This window comes from Mesocricetus auratus, unplaced genomic scaffold, assembly GCF_017639785.1.
Source record: "Mesocricetus auratus isolate SY011 unplaced genomic scaffold, BCM_Maur_2.0 Super-Scaffold_100003, whole genome shotgun sequence".
In the NCBI taxonomy this organism is placed as follows: Eukaryota; Metazoa; Chordata; class Mammalia; order Rodentia; family Cricetidae; genus Mesocricetus; species Mesocricetus auratus.
This window is the reverse complement of record NW_024429188.1, coordinates 23,053,601-23,081,017: the sequence shown is the minus strand read 5'-3', so window position 1 is coordinate 23,081,017 and position 27,417 is coordinate 23,053,601. Positions and strand designations below refer to the sequence as shown.

The following is a 27,417-nucleotide window of genomic DNA, read 5'->3' as shown; positions in this document are numbered from 1 at the left end:
TATAGCGTGAGTTCCAGGGCAGCCAGGGGTACAAAGAGAAACCCTATCTCAAAAAAACCAAATCAAACCAACCAACCAACCAACCAAACAAGCAATAAAGGAGTTTCCATAACTGTTTGGGAAACTTTTTTAGAGTCCATTACTTCTTAACAGTATCTTATTCTTCTCATGAAGACAGTGTTCTCCAAGCATTTTGAACTTCTCAATGAGCAATCTTGCAGAATAGTGATTTGTAGTATAAATTTCTAACAGCTTAGCTTTAGATCTCTATTATGTTTGGATTGAGTAAACTGAGTCACCTTCATAGGCAGGCAATTTTAAGAGTGTGCCAGCCAGAAAATGTGGAAGTCAAGCATTTACAAGTCTCTGTGACTTTAAGCATCCGTAGTTTACTTTTCTGTAAAAATTGGGGCAAACATTACAATTTAATGGGACTGTTATGATGAATAGACTAGATAGCTTATGACAAATCCCTGGTTCCTAGTACACATACCCCTTAAAAATGAGTCTTCTACCTGTGCAATGTAAGGAACTCAGTTTCCCCATGCCAGAGAAACAGGGAGGTTAGACTTAGGCTCATCTTTACAGAAGTTAGATAGCTGTCTTTCATATTTGCAGAAGATGGGCTTTGAACTGTAAGGGGAGTCTATGTCTACCATTATTCCCTATCACATTTTGTCAGCCAACAGCACCAAAACATTCTGAAGGAGTCAGCCGACTTTTCCATAGACTAGATAAAGTTCTTTAAGCTGTTTGTAAAGTTCTGTATCAGATGCTGACAAAACATTTTCTAGAAAGAACCAGAAAGACAGTAAATATGTTAGTTTTTGAATTGTTTGGTCTGCTTCAATGATCATCTCTGCTATTATTCCCTGAAGCAACCACAGGGCCGTAGTGGATGAATGTGTCTGTTTCCCAATGGCTTGTTTAAAATTTAAACTTTAGGTGGTGGGTTGTATTTGTCCTGTGGATTGCAACTTGACAATCCCATTGTTGATTATAATGGAGCTGCAACCAAGGCAACATCAGCACACTCTGTACACTGAGTCTGTTCCCTTCAGTTGAAAGGATGTGACATGACAGGTGGCAGGAAAGTTAGAACTGCTAAGAAATCTAATGCCATCAGCCATCTGTGCAATGGCTTTTTCTAATGAGACCAAGTGATACCAGCCCTTGGTTGCATCTAATGGCCCTCCTGAGCACACCGGTTTTGGGAGTTCCCACAGGTCTCTGCTCACCAAAACCAGTAATCTCTGGGCTGACATTGCTCCATTCTTTCTGATATTTGTCCTCTCCATTGAGATCTAAGAATGTCATGACTGACTAGAAAAGAGGCTTATCTTCTAGTTGTGGATGTTCTCCATGATTTCTCTAGAATGGTCCTTATGATTTGCAAAAAGAAGATGTTGTGTCAAATAACCTTTAAGGCCCTGCCCAGCTTCTTATAGCCCATAAATCTCTCGAGAATAGTTTCCAAGGCTTTACTTTTGTATAAATAATAGTTACAATTATTCAACTACTGTGTACATGCTACAACAGTGCAGTGTAACTTTCATATATCACAAGTCAGGATTGGAAAAATTAACTTGTACCTAGGATTATCTAGGACTCAGTCGTGACTCATCATTCACTGTGATCCTAAAATGCAGTGTTCTGTGGTATTATTGTGAACTCTTCCCATCCTTGATATAGAAGTGAATGGCTGTGGACTATCTCAAGGATGATACCCCAAGTGCCAAGCCCACCTGAGATGCAATACTTTTTCCTGGGTGACTTGTGTTTTCCTCTTAAAGAACCCAACCAACATTCATAAGTGGTGTCTTTTTAATGAAGATGCTGATAGCCACTTAAAGTCACACTATAAACAAGCTGATTTGAAGTGAGGAGCACAAAGCAAAATAATCCCATGATGAATTTCGTCTTGAAATATAAGCAAGCATGGTCACTGTATTACCTGTGGCTTAACCAAGCTTCGTGTGATTGTAAATCTAACTCTTTTATCATATACTCAAAGGAGTAATTATCTAAGCCATGAATTGTTAGGGAGTGTGGTTTCTTACTATGGGAAAGCTTCCTTTGCTATGCAATCCACATGCAGAATGTAATATTTTCATGCCACACATTTTAGTACTTCTTTATTTTACCCACCCGTTACTATTGCTCTCTCCATAGCCCAGGGCACAGAGGCTGCATGGAAGCAGAAAGCAGCATCTGTCAAAGCAAAGGTTATATACAGGCAGGTTTTATGGACTGCTTTTCCTGGGTTGTACTTCCAGTTTTAAAAAAAGGATTCCATGCGTTTGACAGTCCTTACTACAAAAGAACAGACTACCATCCTACATGGCTGGTCAGTTAATCACTGATTAAGCTAAAAAGCCTAACAATGACACATACTTTCCTTCATATTTTATTTAAATTTAAAACAAAAAGTTAACTTTCGTTTGATGTTTGTTTAACTGTAGAGGTAAGACCTTTTCTTGATCATAGATCTACTGTTTCTTTCTCACATAAACTATTCAAACACACTGTATGTGATGCTGGTTTCTGTAAAGTGTAGCAAGAACTTGAATATAGTAGTGTAACTCTCAAGTGGGTTTGGTGTTACTCCAGCCAATGCTTTCTGATGCTTTGATGAAGGCTCCAACATTGTCACATGAGACAAGCAATCATACCCTGGCTACAAGATGTCATGTTTTTACTGGTGACATTTACAAGTGCTTCAGAAATATAACCTGCCTCCTAACTAATTATGCACATTGTCTTAAAAGCTGTACAGTACATTCTTGAAACCTGTTTTATCATGGATGACAAGATTATAGTTGAATCATTGAGGAAATTATTAAGGAGAACAAAAAATGTTGAGAACAGAGAATATTTGGGGGGAGACCTTACAGAATGAAGCATCATGGGTAAAGAAAAGTAACTGGGATTTTTCTCAAAACTGTTGAGTGGGAAAGTTTGGTGTTTTGAATCGATTCTACATTTCAAGAATTCCTAGATTGTTATGCATTGTACAGCTGTAGGATTTTATTTTAAAATGAATTGGCTATCTTTTAGTTGATAGAGGCATGCATTCTTCTGTTCCTCGTATTTTAGGCTAATATATCAAAAAAACAATCTCATTTTCTAGTCTAAAAGCACACTTCTTTCTGCAAATCTTTAGTAAAGATGCTATAAATCTCAAAGTGCCTTCTCATTCAGAGAAGGATAAGGCCAGAGGATAGGGCAAAGCAGAAAGAAATTCTGAAACATCCGAACCTACGGGATTTCCTGTCTGCCATAGGAGAATTGCACACAGGAGGCCTTCAATACTGGCAGGACATTCTGGGACATTTGAAAACAAAAGATAGAATCAGTGAGTGTGGGAACCCTCTCAAACAAACACACAATGTTCAGATAAATCACAGTAGTTTCTGTAAAAGAGATAGTGTGTGGGGACAAGTAAGGAGGGAGGCTAGATCAGTGGCTGTGGAATGAGGTTTAGTTGGAATTGCCAGAACCCAGTGAGCAGCATCTATCAAAATCTAACCCACTGGGGAAAGAAGATGTCATCCCACTGTAAGCCATATAGTAGTGACTGAGGAGGGAATATTGTTTCCAGAATCCTCCTGGCTCAAAGCCTAGAGCCAAGGAAAGAGAACAATACAAATAATTAAGGGAGTGGTGGAATTAACTTACAGGGAATTCTTTCTACTTTTCTTCACCTGGTGAGATCAAGAGCAGTATTAATTTCACATCAGATAGGTTTTCTATCAGGAAACAGTATCCTGCTTGAGCAAAAGATGGCCTGTTAGATTTTTTTCCATTCCCATTTTGGAGAATATAACAAATTATGTATAGATTCGGAAGGTAATGAACCAAGTCTATTGCACCAGGGGCATATTTCAAGATATCTACCATGCATAAACTTCAAACAGGAACAGCAAGTGAGAGTAGCAAGTTTGGAGGTGGTGGCACACACCTTTAGTCCCAGCACTTGGGAGGCAGAAGCAGAGGAATCTCTGAGTTTGAGGCTAGCCTGGTCTACAGAGGAAGTTCCAGGATGGCGAGGGATACACCAAGAAACACTGTCTCAAAATAACAAAACAAACAAATGACCAAATCAGAAAACAAAGCAAAAGAAGTAAGAGTTGCATCACGAAAGGAAACAAAAATCCCAAGGATCATCTTCCTTTGTATTTATAGAGACTGTATATAGATTCACATCTTAATATTAATTCTAGGTCATTCATGTCAAGCCTTTTCTGTGTTTGTTATATTATAAAAAGTACAGTTAGTCATGTGGTAGTGGTGCATGCCTTTAATTTCAACACTCAGGAGGAAGAGGCAGATGGATCTCTGTGAGTTCGAGGCTAGCCTAGTCTACAGAATGAGTTCCAGGATATCCAGGGCTACACAGATAAACAGAAGAGAAAACAAAGCATAGCTTACAATGGCAGCATGAGATCTGGACAGCACTATGGTTCCAAGTGTTTAATAACCTGTGTTTGTTTGTGCTTCAGTTGAATCCAGTGAACTTCCCCAGTTCATACCTGAGAGGGGTAGTGTGGATTGAGAAATGACAGGTAAAGATACTAAGGAAAAGATGGAGACACAGAATAGAGTCAGGAGGGTAATCCAGTGAATACCAAACACCGCAAGTTTATTCTTCAACTTTCTAATATACCCAAACCAAAAAGGCAAAAAAGGTAAGAGATTTCTTTATCAAGATACAAGGAATAAATAGACTTGCTTCCTTAATTTTCCAAACATTCAGTAGACTAAATCTCTCATTATGTGTTTTTGAAGGTTAAGAGTATCACACATTAGATCAAGTCTCTTGTTATTTAGCTAAGACATCTATACCTTAGACCAAACATCCTACCGTAGTCATACATTAGACCTTTAGGTCTTATGACTTTTACCTTGGAAGAATAAGGATAGTTTTGAACTCTCTGATCTTAAGTCAAAATGAAGCAAAGCCATTTTTATGGACCCCGATACAGGTAGAAGCTTAGGTCACCCACATCAATGTGCTCCCCTCCATGGCAGCATTGCTCATGGATGACAACATGACTTCAGGCTGCAGCACAGACTTCAGACATCTGTGTGACCTTTGGGTCACAGACATCAACACAGACCTATCCACAGTAAGAATGTTGGGGGTCCATGGTCGTATTGCAGCTGGGGTCTGTGTTCATATCTATGGCCTGTGTTTTCATAGAAGACCAAGCAAATGTCCATGATCATTGCAGCAGCCTGAAGCCATATTGATTGTCCATGGTCCCTTGCTGCACCCAAGGGCCTTGTCTGGGTCTGTGGCCCTGCTGCAACCACGAGCCCTGTTTGTGATCTGTGCTGATACCAGAAACCACGGAGAGGCCATGATCCATGTTTCTCTGAACCATAGAGCAAATAAGCTGCTTTGGCAGTGATATCAATGACTGCAGATGCACAGTTGAGAAAGAAAGACGTGGAAGACTTCTGTGGCATCCACTACTTCTACCCCACCCTACCCAATGAAAAGAAATAGTAACAGCCTAAATAGGAAGCCATGGAAGGGAACTCTTAAAAACTGTGATAGTATGCTGAAGTGTCACTCTCCACAATAGATGGTTTCCAGTAGGTGTGTGGGAGGGGAAAGACTCAGTATTTAAGAGGCTGGCCACTGAGAGTTTGACTATGCTCCAGTGAGTATATATATATCTATCACAAATTGAACTTTTTTTTGCTGGGGGGAGGTCACAAAATTGACAGTGAATAAGGAAGTACTGGAAAGCAAATGTGATAAGGATGTATGATGTGAAATCCCCAAAGAATAAATAAAAATAGTATGTTGAAAAAATAAAAAATAAAGCTCAAAAATATAGTTTTCGTTATACACAATTTGACTAGCAAATACCTTACCCAATTTGCAGATAGAAGTACTGAGTGATTGAAAAAGTATCTTATTTATATTCAGACATAGAGCAAGACAGTGAAAATGCAAGAATAGGACCCAGTTTTCTCGCTGATAGAAGAAAAAAAAACTGATCTACAGGTCTACACTTTCCCAACAAATTTAAGTTGTAAGGATTTTTCCCCCTATGGCTATAATGTAGCCTATAATTTGTCACTCAAATACCACTGCCCTACAATTATTATAATGAAGTCTCTCTAATTATCTTATTACTAGTGTAGTGCATGACACAGTTGACAAAGCACTGCTCTTATACTGCCTTACTGATGCACGGTAATGACGGGCCACTCAACATGTTTTCAGGCTACTTTTGTTCCCATCAATATTTGTTGTTCTAAAACCCATTTAGGTTCCTGATTTCTTGAGTGATGCCTTCAAGAAGAAAAAGTGTCATGTCATTGAGTTAATGGCTCATTTTTTCAATGTAGCTTTTGTTTGGCATCTATTCCAGAAGTATGCATTTTTTGTTCTCCTTTGCAAAGGTCACTCTCAAAGTGTAAGTCTTCGATTTTAGAGATGGCTAGAGCTAACTTTAGCCAAGAGAAAAGAACTCTTGGGAGACTGGATTGGTAGAGCAAAAATGTTAACTCTAAAAGTTTGATTTGGAAATGTGGCCTTTGTTTGTTGTACTGTATATGTGACCTTGATCATAAACTCAAAGCCCCTTGAGGTTTAATCTGTTTATTAGTAAAACAATGATGATCTTAACTTCACAGAGTGTTGCGAAGAAAAGCTTGTAAACCCTCCTTTCTACCTATTTTGCATTTTACTTTTTGTTCAGTAATATGCATCTTAATTAAAATGCAATTGCATATTTCTCTTCTTTCCTTTCCTCTCTCCATCCCTTGCTCCTTCTCCTTGGCCTTTTCCTTCAATTGCTATCGTTACATATATGTATATGTATAAATATTTAAATATAGCTTGTTGAGTCAAATTTAGTGTTACTCGTATGTATATAATTTCAGGGCTGACCAGTAGGTATCAGATAATCAATTAAGGGACTCATTATTAGGGAAGACTATTTTTCCTAGTCTCAACATTCCTCCGTTGCCTGTAGTTCTTTGTCTAGGGGTGGGAATCTCTCCTTTCAGTTTTAGCATGTCTATTGGTGTTGACCTTGTTTAGGTCTTCATTAGGCAGCCGTATTGCTGAGGTATCCTGGATGAAATTTCCCTGTTATTTCTGGGAGATACAATTTAACAGTCGATTTCCTGGTCCTTTTGTTCTTAAATCTTTCTTCACCCTCTTCTGTGATGTTGTCTTAGCCTTACATGCAGGAGTTGTATTGTAGATGTATTCATAAGAGTTGGACACCCTATGCTCGGTTGTTCTCTGCATTTTGACTAGCTGTTGTTTTCTGTGACGCTCTCTATCTGTAGCAAAGGGAAGTTTCTTTGATGAATATTATTTTGTATTTTTGACGTCCTTGCACTGCTTCACTTGAAGGAAAGTTTCCATGGTTAGGTGGCTTAAAAATTATTTCTCCTATAAATGCGACAATAAAGCATAGAACAGCTGTCACTTTTTCAATTACAGAGAATCTATAACAACTACCAGCTCTGCTTCGCTCTTATAAACTATCTATGGGGAGGCTACAAGAGGTTCCAAAATTGATCTTCAAACATGAAAATGTTATCACCCCATATCATAAACTATTATATTGTTAAGTATCACTTTTGTGTGTTTCCTTACTGAAAACTACATTTGGTTATAAAACATAATCTTGATTAAATGGCTTAAATATAGATTCTCCAGAAACAGTATTTTAACCCAAATTCACTCTTGGAAGTTACCTCCCATTGATTAATAATAAATTGGTTTAATGGGGTGCTTTAAAATAAACTTCTTTTTCAGAAGGGGGCAGTGTCTTTCCTTGTAGCTCAAATTTGTAATCCTTTTGCCTCAACCACCAAGTGCTGGGATTTCAAGTATGTGGCACAACAAATGGCTCTAACTGAACTTTTAATTAATTAATCTCCTCTCAAATAGTCAATGAGTCTTGTGGACAGTTTTTGGCCCGGCAGGTCCCACTGCTCTTGAGCACGCAAATGAACATACAGAGACTTATATTGATTATAAAATTGTTGGCTGGTGACTAAGGCTTCTTATTGGCTAGCTCTGTATTAATTATTAGCCTATTTCTATCAATCTATGTATTTCCATGTGGTCTTATCTTACTGGAGAAGGGTCCAGATCTTTAACTCCTTTGGCAGCTCACATGGTGACTGTCCTGGTGCTTTTCTGCCTACCTTTCCCAGAATTCTCCTTGTCCTAGTCCTGCCTATCTTCCTACCTTATTGACCAACAGTGTTTTATTCATCAACTAATAAGAGAGACATAAACAGAAGAACATCCCCCATGAGAGTCTCTCAAATGTTGTGGAGGAAGTAGTCCATTGGTCCAATATAGATCATCATCTCTGAGTCTGTTCACATTCTTTTGATCTTATTTCAAGCCTCTATGTGTGTCATTCTATCTAAATATTGATAAATGTGAAATGCTATTACTATTTTATTCAGTTTTGACTCTTTGTGGTGCCGGATCTAACTGAGAGTCTCATGAGTCCTAAATGGGTATTCCTAGTGAATAGCATTATTTTATGTCCTCCTAAGAAATAAAGGAATTATGCCTACTAAAGTTATAAGAGGTGAGCTGGAGAGGTGATGCCTTCCTGATATTTCAGTTGTTGAAAGCCGATGAGGGAAGGATGACTTGAGTGTAGGAGCTTGAGGGCAGCCTAGGCAACATAATAAGATCATGATCTCATGAGATTCATGAAATTTTGTTCCATATTTGCCAGACTATAAGCTCCATCTTTCCCTTAATCATGTGTGTCTCTCTTATGATATATGCTGATGAAAATACTTCTTGGAATCAAAATGATGTATCTTTCTTTCTAATTTGCCACCAACATTTCGAAACTTGTTTCCTTCCTGTGGGATCAGCATTATTCTAGCACAAAGGAGTTTTCAAGCCTGCTTTCTTTGGAGGTAAAACGTAGACCTGCCATGTCATGTGAACCATGAAACTGGCTATTTCTTATGTTATGGGTTAATCATTACTCTGGGACAGAGCATATAACAGGTGACTCCAAATGGACTTCTTAAGTTCAATGGTGTTTTACCCAAATAATCAACTCTGTTTCATAAGTTAACAAAACATTTTGCTCCTTTTCCTTAGGCATCATTTTCACTCATATCAAAATGAAATTTCACCTTTTAAAGCCCATGTATCCAATTACTTATAAGGCAGCATTTAATCTTCAGAGGAAAAATTCAATCTAGTTTTTAAATATGACTAGTTTTAATACATTTTTGGTATGTACTAAACATTTTCACCTTTTGATGTCTGTAGAAATATGGGTAAAATTTAAATTTGCGTATTATCTTCTCAAGTTCAAATTACTGTGTCAACATATTCTTAGATATTTTAGTATTTGAAATATTTCATGTTTACAAGAAGGTATTTTATGCTTGGCACTGAATTAGATTAGTGCTTCTTCTTATTAAAGGACAATGATTGACTTTTTATTAAAAAAGAAGTTGATTTTATAGCACTGTCCCTTTACTTCACTGTCCCACACATGATAGTGTTGGGAGAAGATAGAATGTCGGCTCAGAAACCTGAGGGGATGCTAGAGCCATGCCAGAATGATACAGAAAGGAGGTGCCAATTAAGGACGCGTGAAAGCACCCTCATCTTTGTACATATATAGGAAACTGATGGAGAACGAAACGTGATCTAACTTCTGGGGATGCTCTTTCCCCCTTTCCTATTATTATGTGTCCCTTCCTCATCACCGAAAGGGGAAAATAAAATGCATTGCAGGAGGGCAACAGCCAGAACAAACTGTCTTCAAAATTTCTTCCATCCAATCAGGAATTATAAAATCACAGCACAGACCTAAGGATGAATGCCAGGAACGTGTGAAAGTGGAAGTGAAATTTTCCTTTGCATATTTTTGTGCTGTTGTTATAGCAATTTTCTTTGGATCAAAAGCTTTGAAGATGTACTTTTCAGAACCATTTCCCTCGCGATGATTGCTGTCTTAGAATGTCAGTGCAATTTCTTCCTATTCTTAAGCTAAATTTACTCTGTTTTCTCTTTTAGGCAAATATCAATATTCCGATGGGAGCCTTTCGACCAGGAGCTGGGCAGCCTCCTAGAAGGAAAGAGTGTACTCCTGAGGCAGAGGAGGTGAGGAAGACAGCTAACAGAGATAAGCAAGGCCTGTTTCCTCTGGAGTCTTCCCAGAGGCAAGGTTTCTTAGTTAACAGGGAAATTCTGGGCCTCCCTTCCATTGCAGCCAGGGCTAAGTGTCTGACAAAGTTGCTTGAAGATCCAAGCTTGTCTTCCACTTGTCAACTGATTTTGTGCACAGGTGCTTTGAGGCTAGCACGAGTCACTCGTTTGGTAAGTTTTACGAAGGGTCTGATTAAACTGAGCTGGCTGTGTGTGGTGCAGCTTCTAATGCGAGATTTTAGCTCAGTAAGTAAGGGCATTGTATTACTTTCAGATTCAAACAATCATCTTGATCTTCCTTTGAAAGGAAGTCTTTCCAAAAGCATCTATCTAGTCTCCCTCCCTGTATTTCCCTATCCTTTAGCTCCCTGCCCAATTCAAATATCTTGCTAAATAGAGACAAAAACTAATAAATGCAACAAAAAGAAACAAGTACCCTCCTCGGGTCTATGCATTTACTTGCCTGTGATGTCTCTGCTCAAATGTGAGAAGGCTGACTCTGAGGGAGGTGGGATTAAGATCATTTCACTAACACAAAAATCAGGGCATTTTAAAAGGTAAGGGGTTTTTATGGCTTATATATTTGGTCCACTACTCCAAACTTCCCTAAAATGACCTTAGTCCTAAAGCTAACCTTTTCATCTATACAATTTCCTGATCGTGATCTTAGCTCCTTGGGTTTAGCCTCCAAGCAAGCCATTTTTTTGGAGAGGAAGAAGTGAAGTATTGGAATAGCATCACCAAAATTTGGGATATTAGCTACTAATTCTTGTGTCAGGGACTTGGGTCTATATGAGCTGGTGTGAGCCAAGCAGGATCTCCTCCATCCCTCAGAGGGCTGCTGCCAGGAAGGAATGAATGGAATAAGGGATGAGGTATAGTCTGGTAGGTTTCTGATAAATAAGCAGTTCTTCAGAAATTGTCCTTACTATCCAATTTTCATGAAAGACTACAGGCCTCTTGCTCTGCAGATTGTAAAAAAGAAGCATGAGGAGTTTAATGGATGGCCATGGGACTCTGCCTTCACCTCCCTTTATTTGCCATTGTATTTTTCCTTTCTCGCCTTCCTCTGAAGCTGTGTCTGTCACTATGACAATAGATAGTCAGAGGGTACCTTTGTCCTCTTTTCTCATGAAATTGGCTGATGTCACAGTGGTGTGGGGCTCACTTATCTTCCCTCTGTGGAGCAGTCATCCTTGGGTTCTTTCCTGTACACATGAGTATCTTGCTTAGGAGGCTAGGGAAGCACTTTTTTTCAATTGTTTATTGTCCCTAGTCTGATGGTTCTGACACACTGTATAAAACCACCAGGGACCTATATCACTTGGTTTGTGACGATATACTTTCTAACCACTCGTGTATCCAAATGGCCAATTGATATTCCTCTGACGGCAGAGATAATGAGCTATCCACAGAGATCCCAAGACCCTAGAGATGTCCTATGCATTGTACCACTCCTTGTTCTTGGGGTTCATTGGGTAGACCAGAGAGCTAATGCTGTCTCTTATCCAAAACAAACGGATAGGGACTCTTAGTGTTTATGGGGTTTGAGGGAGGAAGTGACCTCGTAGCTCAAACTCTGGCTCGGTCCTCAGAATAAATTTCCCAGAGAAACATTACAAGAGGAGTAGTTGGGTAATTTGTCTTAGCTACAAGGTGCATTAAGTAGGATTTTTGTGGGTTGGCTTGAGGCCCTAGCTACCTTCTGTGGTGTAGTTTGAAGGAGAAACATGAATGTGAATTCAGAATAACTTCCATAGCCACATTTATTACTGTAATCTCTATTTACAAACTAAGAATTGCTTACATTCATAGATTTAGGATGTATTGCCAAGTCTCATGCTAACAGAATTATAGTATAATGTATGATTTGTAGCACACCATCAGTAACCAGAACAGTTCACCTCCAGCCTAGCCAGTTAGACTCCCAGGTAAATTCAGAAGATATTTTGATCTTGACATCCTCTAAGAAGGGAACAAATGGATGTATCCCAGCAGAAAAAAGAGCCTGGGTCATTGGCTTTCTGACAAGGTCTGGGACCATTGGCTGTCTCTTGTGCACCTGTGGCTTCTGACCAGCCCTTTGCTTTGCCTACAGATATGGAATGTACCTTCCATACTTGGCATGTACCAGATACAGGGGTCTTCTATCCAAATCCTCTTGCGTAAGAAAAGTAGCTGCTTATTTCAAGTCATCTGAGGGTTCTAATGAGCCATTTCTAAGCCTCCAAAGCACTCTTTAACTGAAATATCATTATCCTTATTATGCTACATAATAGTACATTGGGACTCTCTCTTAAATATTTCCTTTCATCTTGTCCCTTCACAAGATGCAAACATATTATTTAATTCTAGTCCAGTCACTTCTTAGTTGAGAGGCTTTGGAAAATTTTTTACTTTTATTTATTTATTTTTTTAGCTTTTCCATACCTTAGTGTCACTGGTGAGGTGGGGATAAAAGCAGATGTATGGAGTTGGTGTGAGAATGAAATGAGTTAGCGTGTGTATCTTAGAACAACTAGTAGTGATTGCTGATATCAGTGAGTTTTTAGTTTTGAACAGGAATGAGTAGGTCCAACTCTGTTGCCTCGTGTAAGAGCCTGGGGAAAAACTCAGTAGGATCTGGTAGTAAAGAAGGGCTTGCAGATGGGATAGCTTGGAAATGCTTCACCATTCTGCAAAGATCGGCAAATCCTCTGTGATTCCCAAGGCAGGCATTTCCCTTCACAGAGCTGTCACTGAAGTGGGGGAATGATGCTGATAAGGTTTCCTTCACACTGTCTTCATGTACACCCAAGAATAAATAGCCTCTAGTTCCCTGCTAAGTTGAGATACCTGTGAAAAGGGCTAGCCTCCACTATTTAAGTAGAACCCTCTGTATTCATGCTTTAGTTTACTGTAATTCTTATAATAGGAAATTCACAGAAGTAGAGGAATTGGATTTTCATTATGTTTTTAAAAGGTAGTGGAACTTCAGTGTAAAAATGTGTCCCGTTTCCTAAACAATATCACTACATATAGTAACAATCTCCATTATATGCCACCTTAATAAATCAAATGCCAAGCCTTATCTTGATTAAAAAATGAAAAAAAAAACAGTCCATTGAGGTCTTAACAATGTGATAGCATTAAATGTTACCATTATCAATCTGTGTAAGTTCATCTTATTAATCTGCCCCCAGACTCTCAAGTGTAGATATTGGCTATATGTGTTAAATGTGCCAGCATGGAGGTGACTCACCTGGGAACTTAGCAGAAGGATCTGGAAACATTTTTCTCTTCATGCTTCTTTATTAAGATCTGCCCACCTCCAGCCGTGGGAGCATTTATAAGTGCTGAAACATTTTTCATTTCATTGCTACACATATTTAAGAAGAAACAACACTTTACAGCCTTGTAAAAAATTCCTTCCTGAAAGCCCAGCAAAGAACATTCTGGAATACCTGGTTCTTCAAGTGGGTATTTTACAGTTTTAATGATCTTTTCTGTATCTACACTTACAAATGATGAATGTGTTTGCATGGAGAAAAGAAGCCAGGCTTAGGCTCTGTACATAGACCTAAGTGAACAATATCTTCCAGGGATTTGCAATAGATACATCCTCATTGAGTTAGCTTATCATTTAGTGTGGGTGATATATTAGCTATTTAATCAGCACTGTATCAGCTTCACAGCAAATAACTATAGGAAGTCCCATTAACCCTTACAAGAAGAATAAAATCTCTGTCTTTTATGCCTACTCATCCTCTCTAATAAACAATTTAAAAGCATTTCTATAAGGAACACATCTACCTAGTGATTTTTCAGGGTTCAGGGGAGCTTGAACACATTCTTCCTCTAGGTGCTAACCAATTTGAGAATGAGACACAGGCAGGCACTAAACTTGGACTCATAGCACTAGCTTTAGCACTGTCCTTCACAGGAGGCAAATGTGGACTTTCTCATCACACACACACACACACACACACACACACACACACACACACACACACACTGGTTTACCCAATTCTTGGTTAAGCAGATGGAGCTATAACAGTTCTGCACTAGAAACTGTTATTTAGGACCCTTTAAGAAACAGACATTTAAGGTGCAGAGTATTTATTGGGGGAAAACACTTGTAAGGAAAGATGGGGAGGAGAGCTACAGGAGAGTTCCTGAGACACAGATACAGGGGAAAAGGGGGAGAGGCTTGGTGGAAGAAACACAGACCTCAGTGTGGCTTTAAGCCCAACTCTCCAGCGTAAGTTTTTCCTGGGAGGAGTCCCTGTCTACCAGGTATGTGGGGTCACCTTGAGGATGCTGCTGTATTCAGTCATTTGCTACCATCGCCTATGGTAAACATGACCAGTGCATGGTGATGGATAGATTTTAGTGACAAGTAATTAGGGCAGTCACTCAGTTACCCCTGAAGTAATCTGATTCAAGGATTGAAATCCTGGCTGTTAGGGTGATCAAATGCCCTCCAATATCTCCCTTTCAGGCAAATAGGAAGAACAGACTAGCATGCAGTTTTCTTCTCTAGTAACTAGATGGAGCTGCACACAGCAACTGATCTTAATGTTTTATAGTCCTTTTCTATAATGCTTGGTGCATGCGCATAGAGGTGCGGGCTGATTATGGGATTAGGTAGTTAAATGAAAATCATCAAGGACACATTCAAGCCTCTGTCATCAGGCACTAGAGCAGCCACACAAAAAGAAAAGGCTGTGTGTCCCTCCCTAAAATTGAGATTGCTTTAATGATAGGAAATTTAAACTGCTCAAACAGCAGGCAAAGGCTTGCCTCTCTCATATTCAAAGATGTTTTCCTATGTCCTTTTGAGTTTATGTTTTCCAAAGGAGCCATAGGACAAAAAGCTGACAGCCACCGTACTCTGAACAAATTTTTGCAAACTCCTGGACTAATTAGGGTTAACTGTGCACTGACATTTTACAGATTTCTGCCATCATAGTATGATACTAAGTTAAAGTCACTTTTAGAATATGCTTTTGTGAGAAACACAACTCCTTCTAACTGTTGGCAGTACTTATTATTTACCAGGCACTGAACTGTTGCCTAATGTGTCCTAAGTCATGTGAAAAGAACTTTCCCCCTTACAATATTATTTTACATTCCTGTCCAAATTTCAAGCAATTTTGTTGAAACACTAGGGCTATCTGAACAATAAATACAGGAGAAAGTCACCAGGCTAGAATCGCACTTTGACTTTCTTCCTTTGATATTTGTTTTCCTACTCTATGCCATGAACCAGAGAATTGAAACATCCTTTTGGTGAGTTGGATTTCTTCCCCTTTCTTTTCAGGGGGCTCCTTCCACTTCGGAGGAAGAGAAGAAGCTAATTCCTGGAGCAAAGAAACTCCCAGGACCTGCTGTCAACCTGTCCGAGATCCAGAATATTAAAAGCGAACTGAAATATGTCCCCAAAGCAGAACAGTAGTTCAAAGGGGAGAAAAGGTGAGTGGAAAAGCAATCTCTTTGTCTGAAAAAGACCATCATCAAAAGGAAGCTTTCTACAGGAGGAGTTTACCAAGAGGGTTCAGTTTAGACAGCATTTTTGTGTATGGTTTTCAGGGAAAGCCACACCTTCGGGTTTATCTTATTCCACAACTACTTGGAGAGATGGTGAGGCTGCTAGCCTATTGGTCCCTTTCTGATCGTTCTAGTAGGGAAGGATGAAGTTAGGTGAGGGCAGGTCATGGTATGTGTGTTTTTCCACCATATTCCATAAAGAACAGTGAGCTATTGCTTTGGAACTAGGATCTGACGAACGAGTAGCTGTGTAGATTTGGAAGAGAGAGGAGGCAACACTCCATGCATTCAGGCATCAAAAATAAGAGGACACCAAGATAGGTGCTAGGCTGACCAAGAAGTCTTGGGTCTGATGGGAAAAGAGTAGGTGTGGGTGTATATGGAAAAAGAGTAGGTTTGAAACCGTGCAGGTTGTTCCAATAAGGTGCTAAAATACTTATTTTCATTTTAATTGTTCAGTAATGATCTCCTGGTAAGAACTCAGCTAACTCTCTGTCTTCAGATCTGGTTCCTATTAACTGGAATAGAAATTCTGCCAACAGACAGTATGGGTTCACCAAATCACGGGTTTTTTCACTTAGAAGACACTAGGAGTAAATCTGTCCTTTACCAGCATTACCAAACTCCACCAAGCACAATCTTCTCCATCCCTTAAACAGAAGTTTAGAGGAAAATCTACATGGGAACGTGCAATAGGCTTTTTATTTTATTGATTGTCTATTCACTTGTCCTTCCATGTATTTAATCAATATTTATGGATGGTAGAAATATTCATCACTTGCTACTGTGTGAAGAGCATTATATACACTTTTGTTTCAAGACAGGGTCTTAATTTATAGCTGAGTCTGAGCTGGAAGTTTCTGCAATGTAGGCCAGTCCCAAATTCATGGCAACCCTCCCACCTCAGCCTCTCTAGCACTGAGAGTAGTAGAGGCATGGGCCAGTATGCTTGGCTCCAGTGTTTCTTATAAAGTTCATAATACTCAGTTATCACATTCATTCTTGGAATGAGTCTTAGGGAGAATGATTCTATTAGTTATCTACTTGTCACACTGCTTCAAGTCCCACATCTCACCACATCGTACACATTGATTGCAATACCCTCCTTTGCACTGGGGTTGAATATTGCCTTTATAGATAGCAATAACAGAATGTCTGTGAGACAGACCAGTGGGTTACCATGATGCTGTTTATGTCGTACTTATCTAGATCTTCTAAAGATATTTTCAAACCAGTTTGGTTGAAAAGATTTCCTGCAGGAAAAGAAGAGCTGGCTGGTCTCCCTCTGTCCCTGCCTCCCCCTGCACGTCTTTCATTCCCCCTCCTCCATTTTTTTAGACAGATTCTGACTATATTGCTCAGACTGGCTTCAAGTTACTATCCTCATGCCTCATCCTATCAAGTGCTGCGATGGGAGGAATGTACCACTATGCTCATCTTAGAATCTGGTTTGAGTTAAAGTAAAATAACAACAGGTAATGGTTTTTTTAGCACAATTACATAAGTGAAGGAAGAAGTGAGAATGAAACAAATTATATTCCATGGTCACAGAATAAAACTCAGGGACCTGGATGGGGACAGAGCTATCTGAGTGGGAATTAATCTGGCATATAACTGCATGAGCTTGTTATTTATAAAACAGAACAAACTCATGACTATCAGGCTCAGTTCAGTTTGAATTGCCAAACTGATGTGAAATCTTTGAATAGTTTTTTTTTGTAAAATTGTGGAATTTATTGCTGAGAAAGACCAGAGAAGGGATTTGACCTTTTTGTAATATTTATTATCATTGCCCAACCAAAAGTGTTTAGTTATACAAATGAATGTGTGTGTGTGTCTGTGTGTGTGTGTATGTATGTATGTATTATATGCATATGTGTGTGTGGATGCAAGTCAGTGTTTGTGCATATGAAGGTCAGGGACAGATACGTGGTGTCTTCCTTAATTGCTCTTCACCTTATTTTATTTACTCATTCATTTATTTGTTTGAGATAGAGTCTGTCAGTGAACCTGGAGCTCATCAATTTAACTAGACTGCCTAGCTAGCAATCCCAAGGGATTCACTTGTCTTCACCCTTTCCCCCTGTGCCAGGGTAATACATGTATACAGCAGCTCTGTGGCCAGCTTCTATATGGGTGCTGAGGATCTGCTCTTCATGCTCCTGTAGCAAGCACTTTACCCACTGATCATCTCCCCAGCCCCTAGAATCGTGTGCATGCGTGTGTGTGTGTGTGTGTGTGTGTGTGTGTGTGTGTGTGTGTGTGTAAGGGGAGGGAGAGGTCAAGGAAGAGTACCTTCCTCTACTGATCTTTACTTGTGAAGTTTTTAAACTTTCATTTATTTATTACTGCTGTGTGTGTGTGTATGTGAGTACCCACATGCATACCATGGTGTATGTGTAGATTACAGAAGAACTTTGTGGAATTGGTGCTCTCCACCTTTACATGGGTTCTAGGCATCAACTGTGAGTTATGTGGCAAGTGCCTTTACTCACTTAAGAATCTTACAGACCAAACTGCCATTGTTTTACACTAACATTTTGGTTTTATTCACAATTTCATATATGTACAATATGTATTTTGGTCCTTCTTTCATCCTCTCCCTTTTCCTTGCCAGCTCAACCAACCCTTTCTATTCATTACAAATCTCTTCCCCTTATTTCTTAGTTTTGATTTTGTTTGGTGCCCCCAGAGTTTCATCAGGACCTTCTTGTGATCCCCAGTTGGATCTAGCCATGACCTGGTAGGCTCTCATGGATGCAGAACTTGATACCATGCTTCACTCTCTCTGAGACTCTGTCACATCCCTGCTGTTCAGCTATATGTGATAGGGACCACCATGTTTCTTCCTCCTCTACAGCCGACTGTTAACAGAACCTGACTTTTGTGAATCTGGTACCAGTATGCAGAGATGATGTGAGTTCATGGTAGCCATTTCAGTGTCCTGCTTGGAAGATGATATCTCACAGTCCTTCTCCCCATCCTCAAGCTCTTACATTCTTTCCACCCCATTTTCTGAGCCTTAAGGGGATAATGTAAACCTTAATGGGCTCTTAGAGCTCAACTATTCTTTACTGTCAACATTTTGTGCAGTCATTTGCTGTAAGAAGAATTCACTGTAAACTTCCCCCATTTAAAGCTGAAAATAGCCTTTATTTGTAGGTATAAACATAGATATTTAGAAGGTTGTTTGTGAGAGGGCCTAAGGCCTGCCCCAGATGATATGACAGACTTTGGAGGTGTTGGTGGGAGGCGAGGGAGGAGGGGGAGGGAGAGGGAGCTGGGATTGACATGAGAAGCAAGCTTGTTTTTTAATTTAAATAAAAATAAATAAAATTACAATAGGGCAGATATTAAGATAAAGTTTATCTTTCTTTAAAATGTCCAGCATTCTTTCTAAATTAAAGGTCATTTTTGTTATATACAGAAACAAACAATGAGAAGGTGGTTTGTTGCTATGTCAATTCATCTAAGCAGTCACCTTAGCTGCTTAATATCCACTGAAGGATATTAAGACCTCTTCTGTCATGTTTTCTGGACCAGGTTTACATTATTAAGCATGTATTTTTCACAGAAAAAGCCTCAAATAGGAAGTGGTTGGTTACCCCCATAACAATTGTGTCATCATTACATAAATGGGCATATTTTTGCCTGGTATTGTAATTTGTAAAGTTCGCAAATGGGGTTAGATCTCTTATGCTTTTATTTTATAACATCCTGCATGGTGCCATCTGGCACCATAAGAGCAGACCCATCAGGGAGGAAACTGGCTCATGCTTGATTTCTTTGTATTGCACCTCACCTTTTTAAAAGTTGCAATTAACATAGTCTCTATTTATTGTAGACTTTTACCAAGAATATTAAAGAACATTCACCAAGTATATTAAAGAACAGTGGCTAATAGGCAGGCATGTGTTGCTTATTAGCTAAATCTTGGGTAGTATCTACCTGTCATAAAAATTAAAAACCAAGATTCACCTTGTTTTTTGAGTCAAGATCTCCTCACTGAATCTGAAACTCATCATTTTGATAGACTGACCAGTCAGTGAGTTCATGGGATTCACCTGTCTCCACCAAACCTAGTGCTGGGGTTATAAGCATAAATGCTCCATGTCTGAATTTTCCATGGGTAAACCTGTACTCAGGTTGGGAATCAGACCAGACATAGCACATATCATGTCTAAACCAAGAGACATGGGAGCATCTCTTAGAGGGTTCCCAAGCCAATGTAGGGCATAGGATGGGACAGTGAAAGTAGGGTATTCAGCTATCCCAATCTGAGGATTCTTTTAGATGACACTTAAGGTAGTCAGTTGTTAACTTAAGTCCCTTTGGTTTTTTTGTTTTGTTTTTTAGACAGGGTTTCTCGGTGTAGCCTTGGCTGCCTGGAACTCGCTCTGTAGACCGGGTTAGCCTTGACCTCACAGGTATCTGCCTGCCACTGCCTCCCAAGTGCTGGGATTAAAGGAGTGCACCACCACTGCCCAGCAGTTGTTAATTTAAGAAAGTCCAAGAGCCAGATAAAAAGACTGGCAGAAAGGTGTGAAAATCATGTGTTTTCTGACCACCTTATGCCTATTTTTTTGCTGCATTAGTGGGAATCCCACAGAACCTGAGAAATTACTTGGGTTTGGAGTCCAAATAGATTCTGTCCATTTTTCTCCTTCTTAGCTTTCCTGTCATGCTACAGGTGTTTAATAGAGAACCCAAAACTAGCTTGTGGAACTTGTACACTTTCTCCTCTTTGTAATAAGATGTACAGATAGAAACTTTGGCCCTTGTTGTCAAGATACCTAAGTCTTGGTAGAAAGATAGAGAATGTCAGAGGGTAGATAAGCCATGAGTTAGCGGATTTGTTTTGAAGATATCTGATGACTGCTTTGACCCACTAAGTAGACAAAAGATGTGCTCAGTAGTATTACTTTGGAACAGGAGACAATCAGTGATAGGGACAATTTTAGGACAGTGGGAAGGGATAGCCTCTAGATATACTAGATATGTGGAATCTGCAGGACCTTGTTAATAAGCTACCTTTTTAGGATAAACAGTTCCTTTAACTCAGTACTGCAAAAACTTTTAGGGCAATGCAAAACAAGACTCTACAACTTGTTTATAATATCTGTTTTTCCCGTGGTAAAAGAGCTCACTGCTAACAAAACATTAGAGAGGAACAATGGAGGTATTAAGGTAGAAACACTGTAGCAATTACAAGAAAATAAATGATTAACAGGGGTAAAACTTAAGAATTCTACAATCATGCAAATGAACAGTAAGATAGCAGCAATTGAAAACCCTGAGACTGATGAAGCTCTAGAGAGAAACCATTATTTTGAAGTCGTAGGCATTCTCAGTGGTGAACAAGGCAACTTAGCCACAGGCTTTGTGGCAGGCAGACTTCATACATTACTATACATACTAAACTAGGGACTCTGAGAACTGCAAAACATTTTTGTGGGTTGTCGGGGTTTTTTTTTTAAGACAAGCTTTCTCTGTGTAGTGCTGGCTGTCCTGGAACTCACTCTGTAGATCAGACTGACCTGGAACTCAGAGATCTGCCTGCCTCTGTCTCCTGAGTACTGTGACTAAAGGTGTGTATCACCACCGCCCATTGTGTCCGCGTGTTTAAAGCACTTAACATAAAGTCCTCCAGTTCTATCCATATTGCTTCAAATCTCACAGATGTTCAGTTTTTTATGGCCAAATACTATTCCACTGTGTATATATGTTATCTTTTCTTTGTATATCCATCCTTCACTACACATATCATTTCATTTTAAACATGCAAACTAGGGGCTGGAGAGAGGGCCCAGTAGTTAAGAGCACTTGCTCCTCTTGCCTAGGACCTTGGTTCAGTACCCAGTACCCACATGACAGCTTTCAATGGTCTGTAAGTCCAGTTCCAGGGATAACCCTCTTCTTCAGGCATACACATGGTGCACATATATTCATGCAGGCAAAACAATTATAAAATAAATACATCTTTTTAAAAAAAACTTTTTAAATTCTTAGTAACTCACTTAATAGAGTTTGGTAATGCACGACAGTAATATTTTGTGAAATTAATCCCATTTCAATTACTAACTAAAGAAGACACTTTCATTTTTGCTAATGCAAATGTATCTACTATGTAAATGCATAGCAAGATATCTAAAATCAAAGAAAATTTAATTTTTAGCAACTTGTTGGCTTTAGTTTTAAAAGAGTATTTAAAGACATATTTGCTAACCAGTCATCCAGAGATATGTCATCTCCTAAAAAGGAGAACATAAGGTACTCATTACTCTTAAATGTTAAACATTATGCATCACTGTCAGTCTTGTTTATTCAAGTGCTAATTGTGAGAGTGCTGACAGGAGAGCAAATTGATGTACCCACATACTTGATAAGAAGTACACTTCACACTTAACAGACCCCCAAAATGCCTGAAACAAAAGCTGGCAAAACTGAACTGAGAAATAGACATTTAATAATAGTAATAACTGAGGACTTAAATTTCCCATGTGCAGTAATAGATGGGTATGGTGGCTCATGTCTATAATCCCAGCAATAAGGAAGCTGAGGCAGGGAGATTGCCATGAATTCAAGGCCAGTGCAGACTACACAGTGAGCTCCAGGCCAGCTTTGGTACAGGATAAAACCCTGCCTCAAAAAGAATCCCACTTTTAGTGAAAGAGCAACAAGAAATAGAAGATGCGAACAGCAAAGGAAACCAACTAGACTTTATAGGCACTCTACTGAACAAGTCAAGAGTATACATACTGGCCGGGCGGTGGTGGCGCACGCCTTTAATCCCAGCACTCAGGAGGCAGAGGCAGGCGGATCTCTGTGAGTTCGAGGCCGGGCTGGACCGACAGCCTCCAAAACAATACAGAGAAACCCTGTGTGGTAAAAACCAAAAAAAAAAAAAAAAAAAGAGGAGTATACATACTTCTCTAGTACACAAGGAACATTGTCTACAATGTACTCTATGTTGAACATAAAACAAGCCTTAACAAATGAATAAGAGGCCGGGCGTTGGTGGCGCATGCCTTTAATCCCAGCACTCGGGAGGCAGAGGCAGGTGGATCTCTGAGAGTTCGAGACCAGCCTGGTCTACAGAGCGAGTTCCAGGACAGCCTCCAAAGCCACAGAGAAACCCTGTCTCGAAAAACCAAAAAAAGAAAAAAAATGAATAAGGATTGAAATCATGCACAGTAGATCAAATTATTTGAAATTAAGAAACTAACAAACTTGTGGAACTCCAAAAACATTCCAAAAATAACTAAGGAGTCAACAAAAATCCCAGAAAAGAAATGACAAGCAGCTTATTGAAATGTATGGGATGCAATGAAATCAGAGCTTATAGAGAGAGCTTCCATGTAGACATTTATGGTTAAAAATGAAGATCTCACATCAATAACCAAATCAACAATATCTCTGTATTTGGCAAATGTGATTAATATTAGTTTGTGAATGGAAGCATCCTTGTCAAATGACAGAGAATAATGGGTTTCAAATCTGTTTATATAGACCTTAAAACAATGCCTGGGTGCTCATGCTTGTAATATCAACACTTATCAACACTTGAGAGGTTGTGAGATAGGAGAATTATTGTGACTTCTGGGTCAGCTTGGGCTAAAGAGTGTGACTGTCTTAAAACTCAGAACAAGCAACCAAAAATTTTAAAAGTCCCAAAAGAAACTAAGAAGATAATGTAACAGAATCTGGGGAGTAAAAGGTAATTGCAGAAAATAAGTGGCCTTTTTAGTATAAAACTTTGATCTCCTTCTCTCTCTACATGTAAATATGGTGTACACTATAGCCAAGTTGCTAACAATATGGAGATTTGGGGTTATAAAGACATGGTCCCATTTTCTTCTGCCATTAAAACTTTGAGTTAAGTGCCTCTTTTGTTAATTTTCTAATAAGCAGAAAAAGGCATAGCCTGTTTTCAGTATCTTTGAGGCATAGGGAGCTGCTTTTAGAAAAGTGTATGTAAGCACAGTGCCTGTGCTAGGCAATGACTCCAGCGGCAGTGAGAACTTTTAGCCTCTTTTTCCTGACACACCATCATTCAGAGAGTTTCTACAGTTTTGCATCTTGCTTTTTCTACCATACAGTTTATCCTAAGAGTCATTTTATCATGTTGCTTTGCAGCCTCTAGGACTAATATGATTTATTTTTCATAGTCTGACTTATCAGGATTTCAGAGCCCAGGCCCTCTGCCAGAAGACAGAGGAGTGATTTATTGATTTATGTAGAACTGCATGTTAAAACAAAAGGAAAGAAAAACCTAAAAGCTCCTTCTAATGTCTTCCTGTATTTTTCTTGGGCTTTTTTTTTGTCCTCAATTTTGATGTGTTCTCTGCTTTGACCCAATTCCATAGGCTCTATTGTCTCTCTGTGTCTCTGTGTCTGTCTGTCTCTGTCTCTGTCTCTCTCAGAAATGATTGGAGAAGGTTTTTTAAACTCCAGTGAAACTACTCTTTTGATTTGTAAGCCTCCTTTTGCTACTCTTCACTTAGGAGAAGGAGAGTTTCTTCAGTGGTTCTGAGCTACATCAAAGTTTCATTCATTTGCTTTGCTGTCTCGCAAAGCTTTTGTGCTAGGACCTGTTTACAACTTGCATAGACACAGTTGGCTCAGGACCACATTCTTCAGATCTGTGTAAACTGGTATATAACTTTTTCTGGGCCAAAGCACAGTCATGACTGACCCATGCTTTGCTTTAAATATTGTAGAATGCTTTCCTCTACACAGTGGTTTTACAACCTAGGACATAGGAGTGATGTGTGTGTGTGTGTGTGTGTGTGTGTGTGTGTGTGTGTGTGTGTATGTGTGTGTGTGGGTGTCCTTCAGAGGTCATTTGGTAATATCTGAACACATTGGTGTGTAGAGATAAGGATGTTTTTAAACATTCCATAATGTCCAGAACAGCCCCCTACAACAAATAATTATTCAGCCACAAATGTCAGTAGTTCTAGCAAAGAATAAACCCAATTTTCTACTTGAGGGATTAATGTCACATCCAGCAAACTTCCCTTTAAGACATCAATAAAAAGAGTATAGGAGTTAACTATGTAGCATGTATAGTTTTTCTTTTTACCATAATTAGATTTGTGGAAATAAGAGACTCAGATACAGTTCTTTTTATCTATTAGTAAATTAGATATTTATAATATATGTAATATACCTACCTGGGTTATAGTTATTATCTCAGCGGCTCTCTAAACTGTTAAAATCTGTGTTAAATACTAGTAACAAATATCTGTAGCCAATAGCACCATTATGATTTCCTCATCACCATTTATTATATGCTTGGGAATGTCGGATGAAGCATCCTGTGTTTCATATCCCTTGACTGCAAGGGATAGCCAGTTAATTTATGGCAGAGTCAAAGCTAAGAAAGGTTATACAATTGTACTAGGGTCACCCAGCCTGTAAGTCACTCTAGCATCTGTAATACTTCCCACCCAGTCCTTTGAATCATGATCACCTGCTCCATTCTTTTAAAAACTGTCCTTATAGTCAGCCATAGTTCTTTTGAATACTTTACTGTGCCAGCTCAGAGTGAAACAAGCAAAGGCTACATGAGTGTAGGAACTGCTCCCTCCCACCAACAGGGGTACCCAGCCACAACTCTCCTGTGTTAGCTTAGTTGTTTCTATGCTTGTCTGTTCATCCATTTATTCAATCAGTCAGAGATGATAGAGTATCGGGGGTCAGAACATGCAGCCCAGTTCATCAGAGATAATCGGGCACTGGGGGTCAGAGCATGGAGCCTGGTTCACTGGTTAATAGGTGAAATGTTGCATTGAAAGCACAGAATTCACTCTCCCTTAAAGGTTTTAGGAAAAGGGAATGGTTATTGTCTGTGCAATGTGAGAGAAATCATGAAAGAAAGAGAGGAGACTGGAAGGGATGGAAGTGAAGGAAAAGCAATTTCAGGGGGAGGAGAGGAGACATAGAAGAACAAGATTATGACCACACCGACATGGTATGGGCCCTGGCTAGGTTCAACACAGCTGCTGCTGAGAAAAGCTAGGCCTCTGTGGTGGCCGCCTTTGCTCCCAGGATGAGCAAGGGCTTATCAGGCAGGGCTGTGTTGTTCTCAAGTGTATCTGTCTTCCAGCCATGAAGCCTTTTCTCTCATCCCCTCTCACGCTGTGTGCAGCCCACGCAGAAAACTAGGAAAGTGAATTCCTGGCTGTCTAATCAGACTTGGCTGCATCGTGACAACGCTGCTCGTTTCAACTCCCCGCACACGCTGTGGCATTTAAGAAGGAGGAATCACGAGGAACAAATCAAGACTTGCAGATTTACTTGTGCTCCCTTGCCAGTGTCCCCTGCCTGTGAACTCATCAATCCACCTGCTCTGGTTTATGTCTTTATGCAGATGGTGAGGTGGTAGCTGGTTTAATCCCAGGCAGGGATGGTCAATTGGCTTCCCACTGAGTGAATTTTCTATTAAGCAGTCGACAAATTAGAGTTTCTTTCATCCAGGCAGGTGGCACCAAGGCAGCTCAGAACAATTCCTCTCCACTGCTGGAAAGCAGCAGAAAGCAAGCATGCTCTATTGCCAGAGAGTCACTGGTGGCCTTCTGTTAGGACCGGTGACACTTCCATCCAGCTCAGAAAATCTGCCCTGACAGGCAGCAAGGGGCAACTTAGTCCTAGGCAAGCACTATACCTCTTACTATCTAGCTCTTGCCTGACTCCCGAATAGTACAAAAGGAGCCTGGCCTTTAGTTCCAGAGACAGTTCCTGAGAACTTGCCAAGCAGGTTTTCTAAATGCCAAGTGTTCGAACATTCATTTGTTCAGACTCTGTTTTCATTTCTTAATCATGCCATACGTGGGCTAGATAGAATTTACCTTAATTGGATTAGCATTTCTCCTTCAAAATGCCTGTTATCACCATGGACTACGCGTGACTAGAGAAGAATTAAAGTATGTGTGTTTCTATTGTGTCAGACATGAGTAAACTAGACATAGATAGCAAGAATTTGAAGTAGTTGGGTACGGATGTGAGAAGGGACATTTGCTCTTAGGAAAAATGAAGAAACAAGGTTTTGAATCTGAGTAAGCAAAGAGTGTATGGGGGGATTATAGCAGTTAGTTGTGATGGCACAAGATGGTGTGGACAGGCTCCTGCCACAGATTTGACCTCCTGAAAGAAGCCACTAAATGCTACATGTTTTGGAACACATGGGACATGCTTGTACTCCATTTCCACTTGTGCTGTATTGTGACTCCATGACCACTCTGAGCTGAATCTACAAACAGGAATAGAAATGGTGGATAAGGACAGTCAAGTGTTTCAGATGAGGCACCCAAGAGAAACAAGCATTGAGAAAAAACATTCATTCCCTTTGCTGTCCCTGCACTCTGTCCCTTGCTTCCAAAGCTGGGGATTGTTTTTGCTTTTAAATAACATACCCTCTAAAGAGTAGCTCAGCCTATTTCTGTAGAGATCGGGAAGAAAGTGTGCTGAAAATGAAAAAGCACTAATTATCTGTGACTAATCTGAGCTCACCCAGAGGCTCCTAAGCATCCCAGAGGACCTTTGTCTCAGGCACCACCCACTTTGTTCTGCCAGAGCTTCTGTTGTCAGGGAAGCTGATATTCAGCCTGCAAGTATCCTCTTTCTCCTGGAGGAGGCATTGCAGCTCCATTTTTCAAAACCTGCTCAGTGGCAGTTTTCCAAAGCCCTTTTCTCCAGACGGCATT

At 39.7% G+C, this 27,417-nt stretch overlaps 1 protein-coding gene across 2 annotated transcripts in view; it reads left to right on the top strand.

Moving 5' to 3' along the window:
• The window catches only part of Smpx (small muscle protein X-linked), a 51,741-nt gene that overhangs the window by 7,126 nt on the left and 17,198 nt on the right, over positions 1 to 27,417 (top strand). For both annotated transcript variants that reach the window (XM_040744152.1, XM_040744151.1), the window contains 2 exons: positions 10,049 to 10,135; positions 15,483 to 15,634. In XM_040744152.1, coding sequence (XP_040600086.1) covers positions 10,049 to 10,135; positions 15,483 to 15,617 — 222 coding nt within the window. In that variant the 3' untranslated portion in view covers positions 15,618 to 15,634. The remainder of the gene's footprint in view (positions 1 to 10,048; positions 10,136 to 15,482; positions 15,635 to 27,417) is intronic.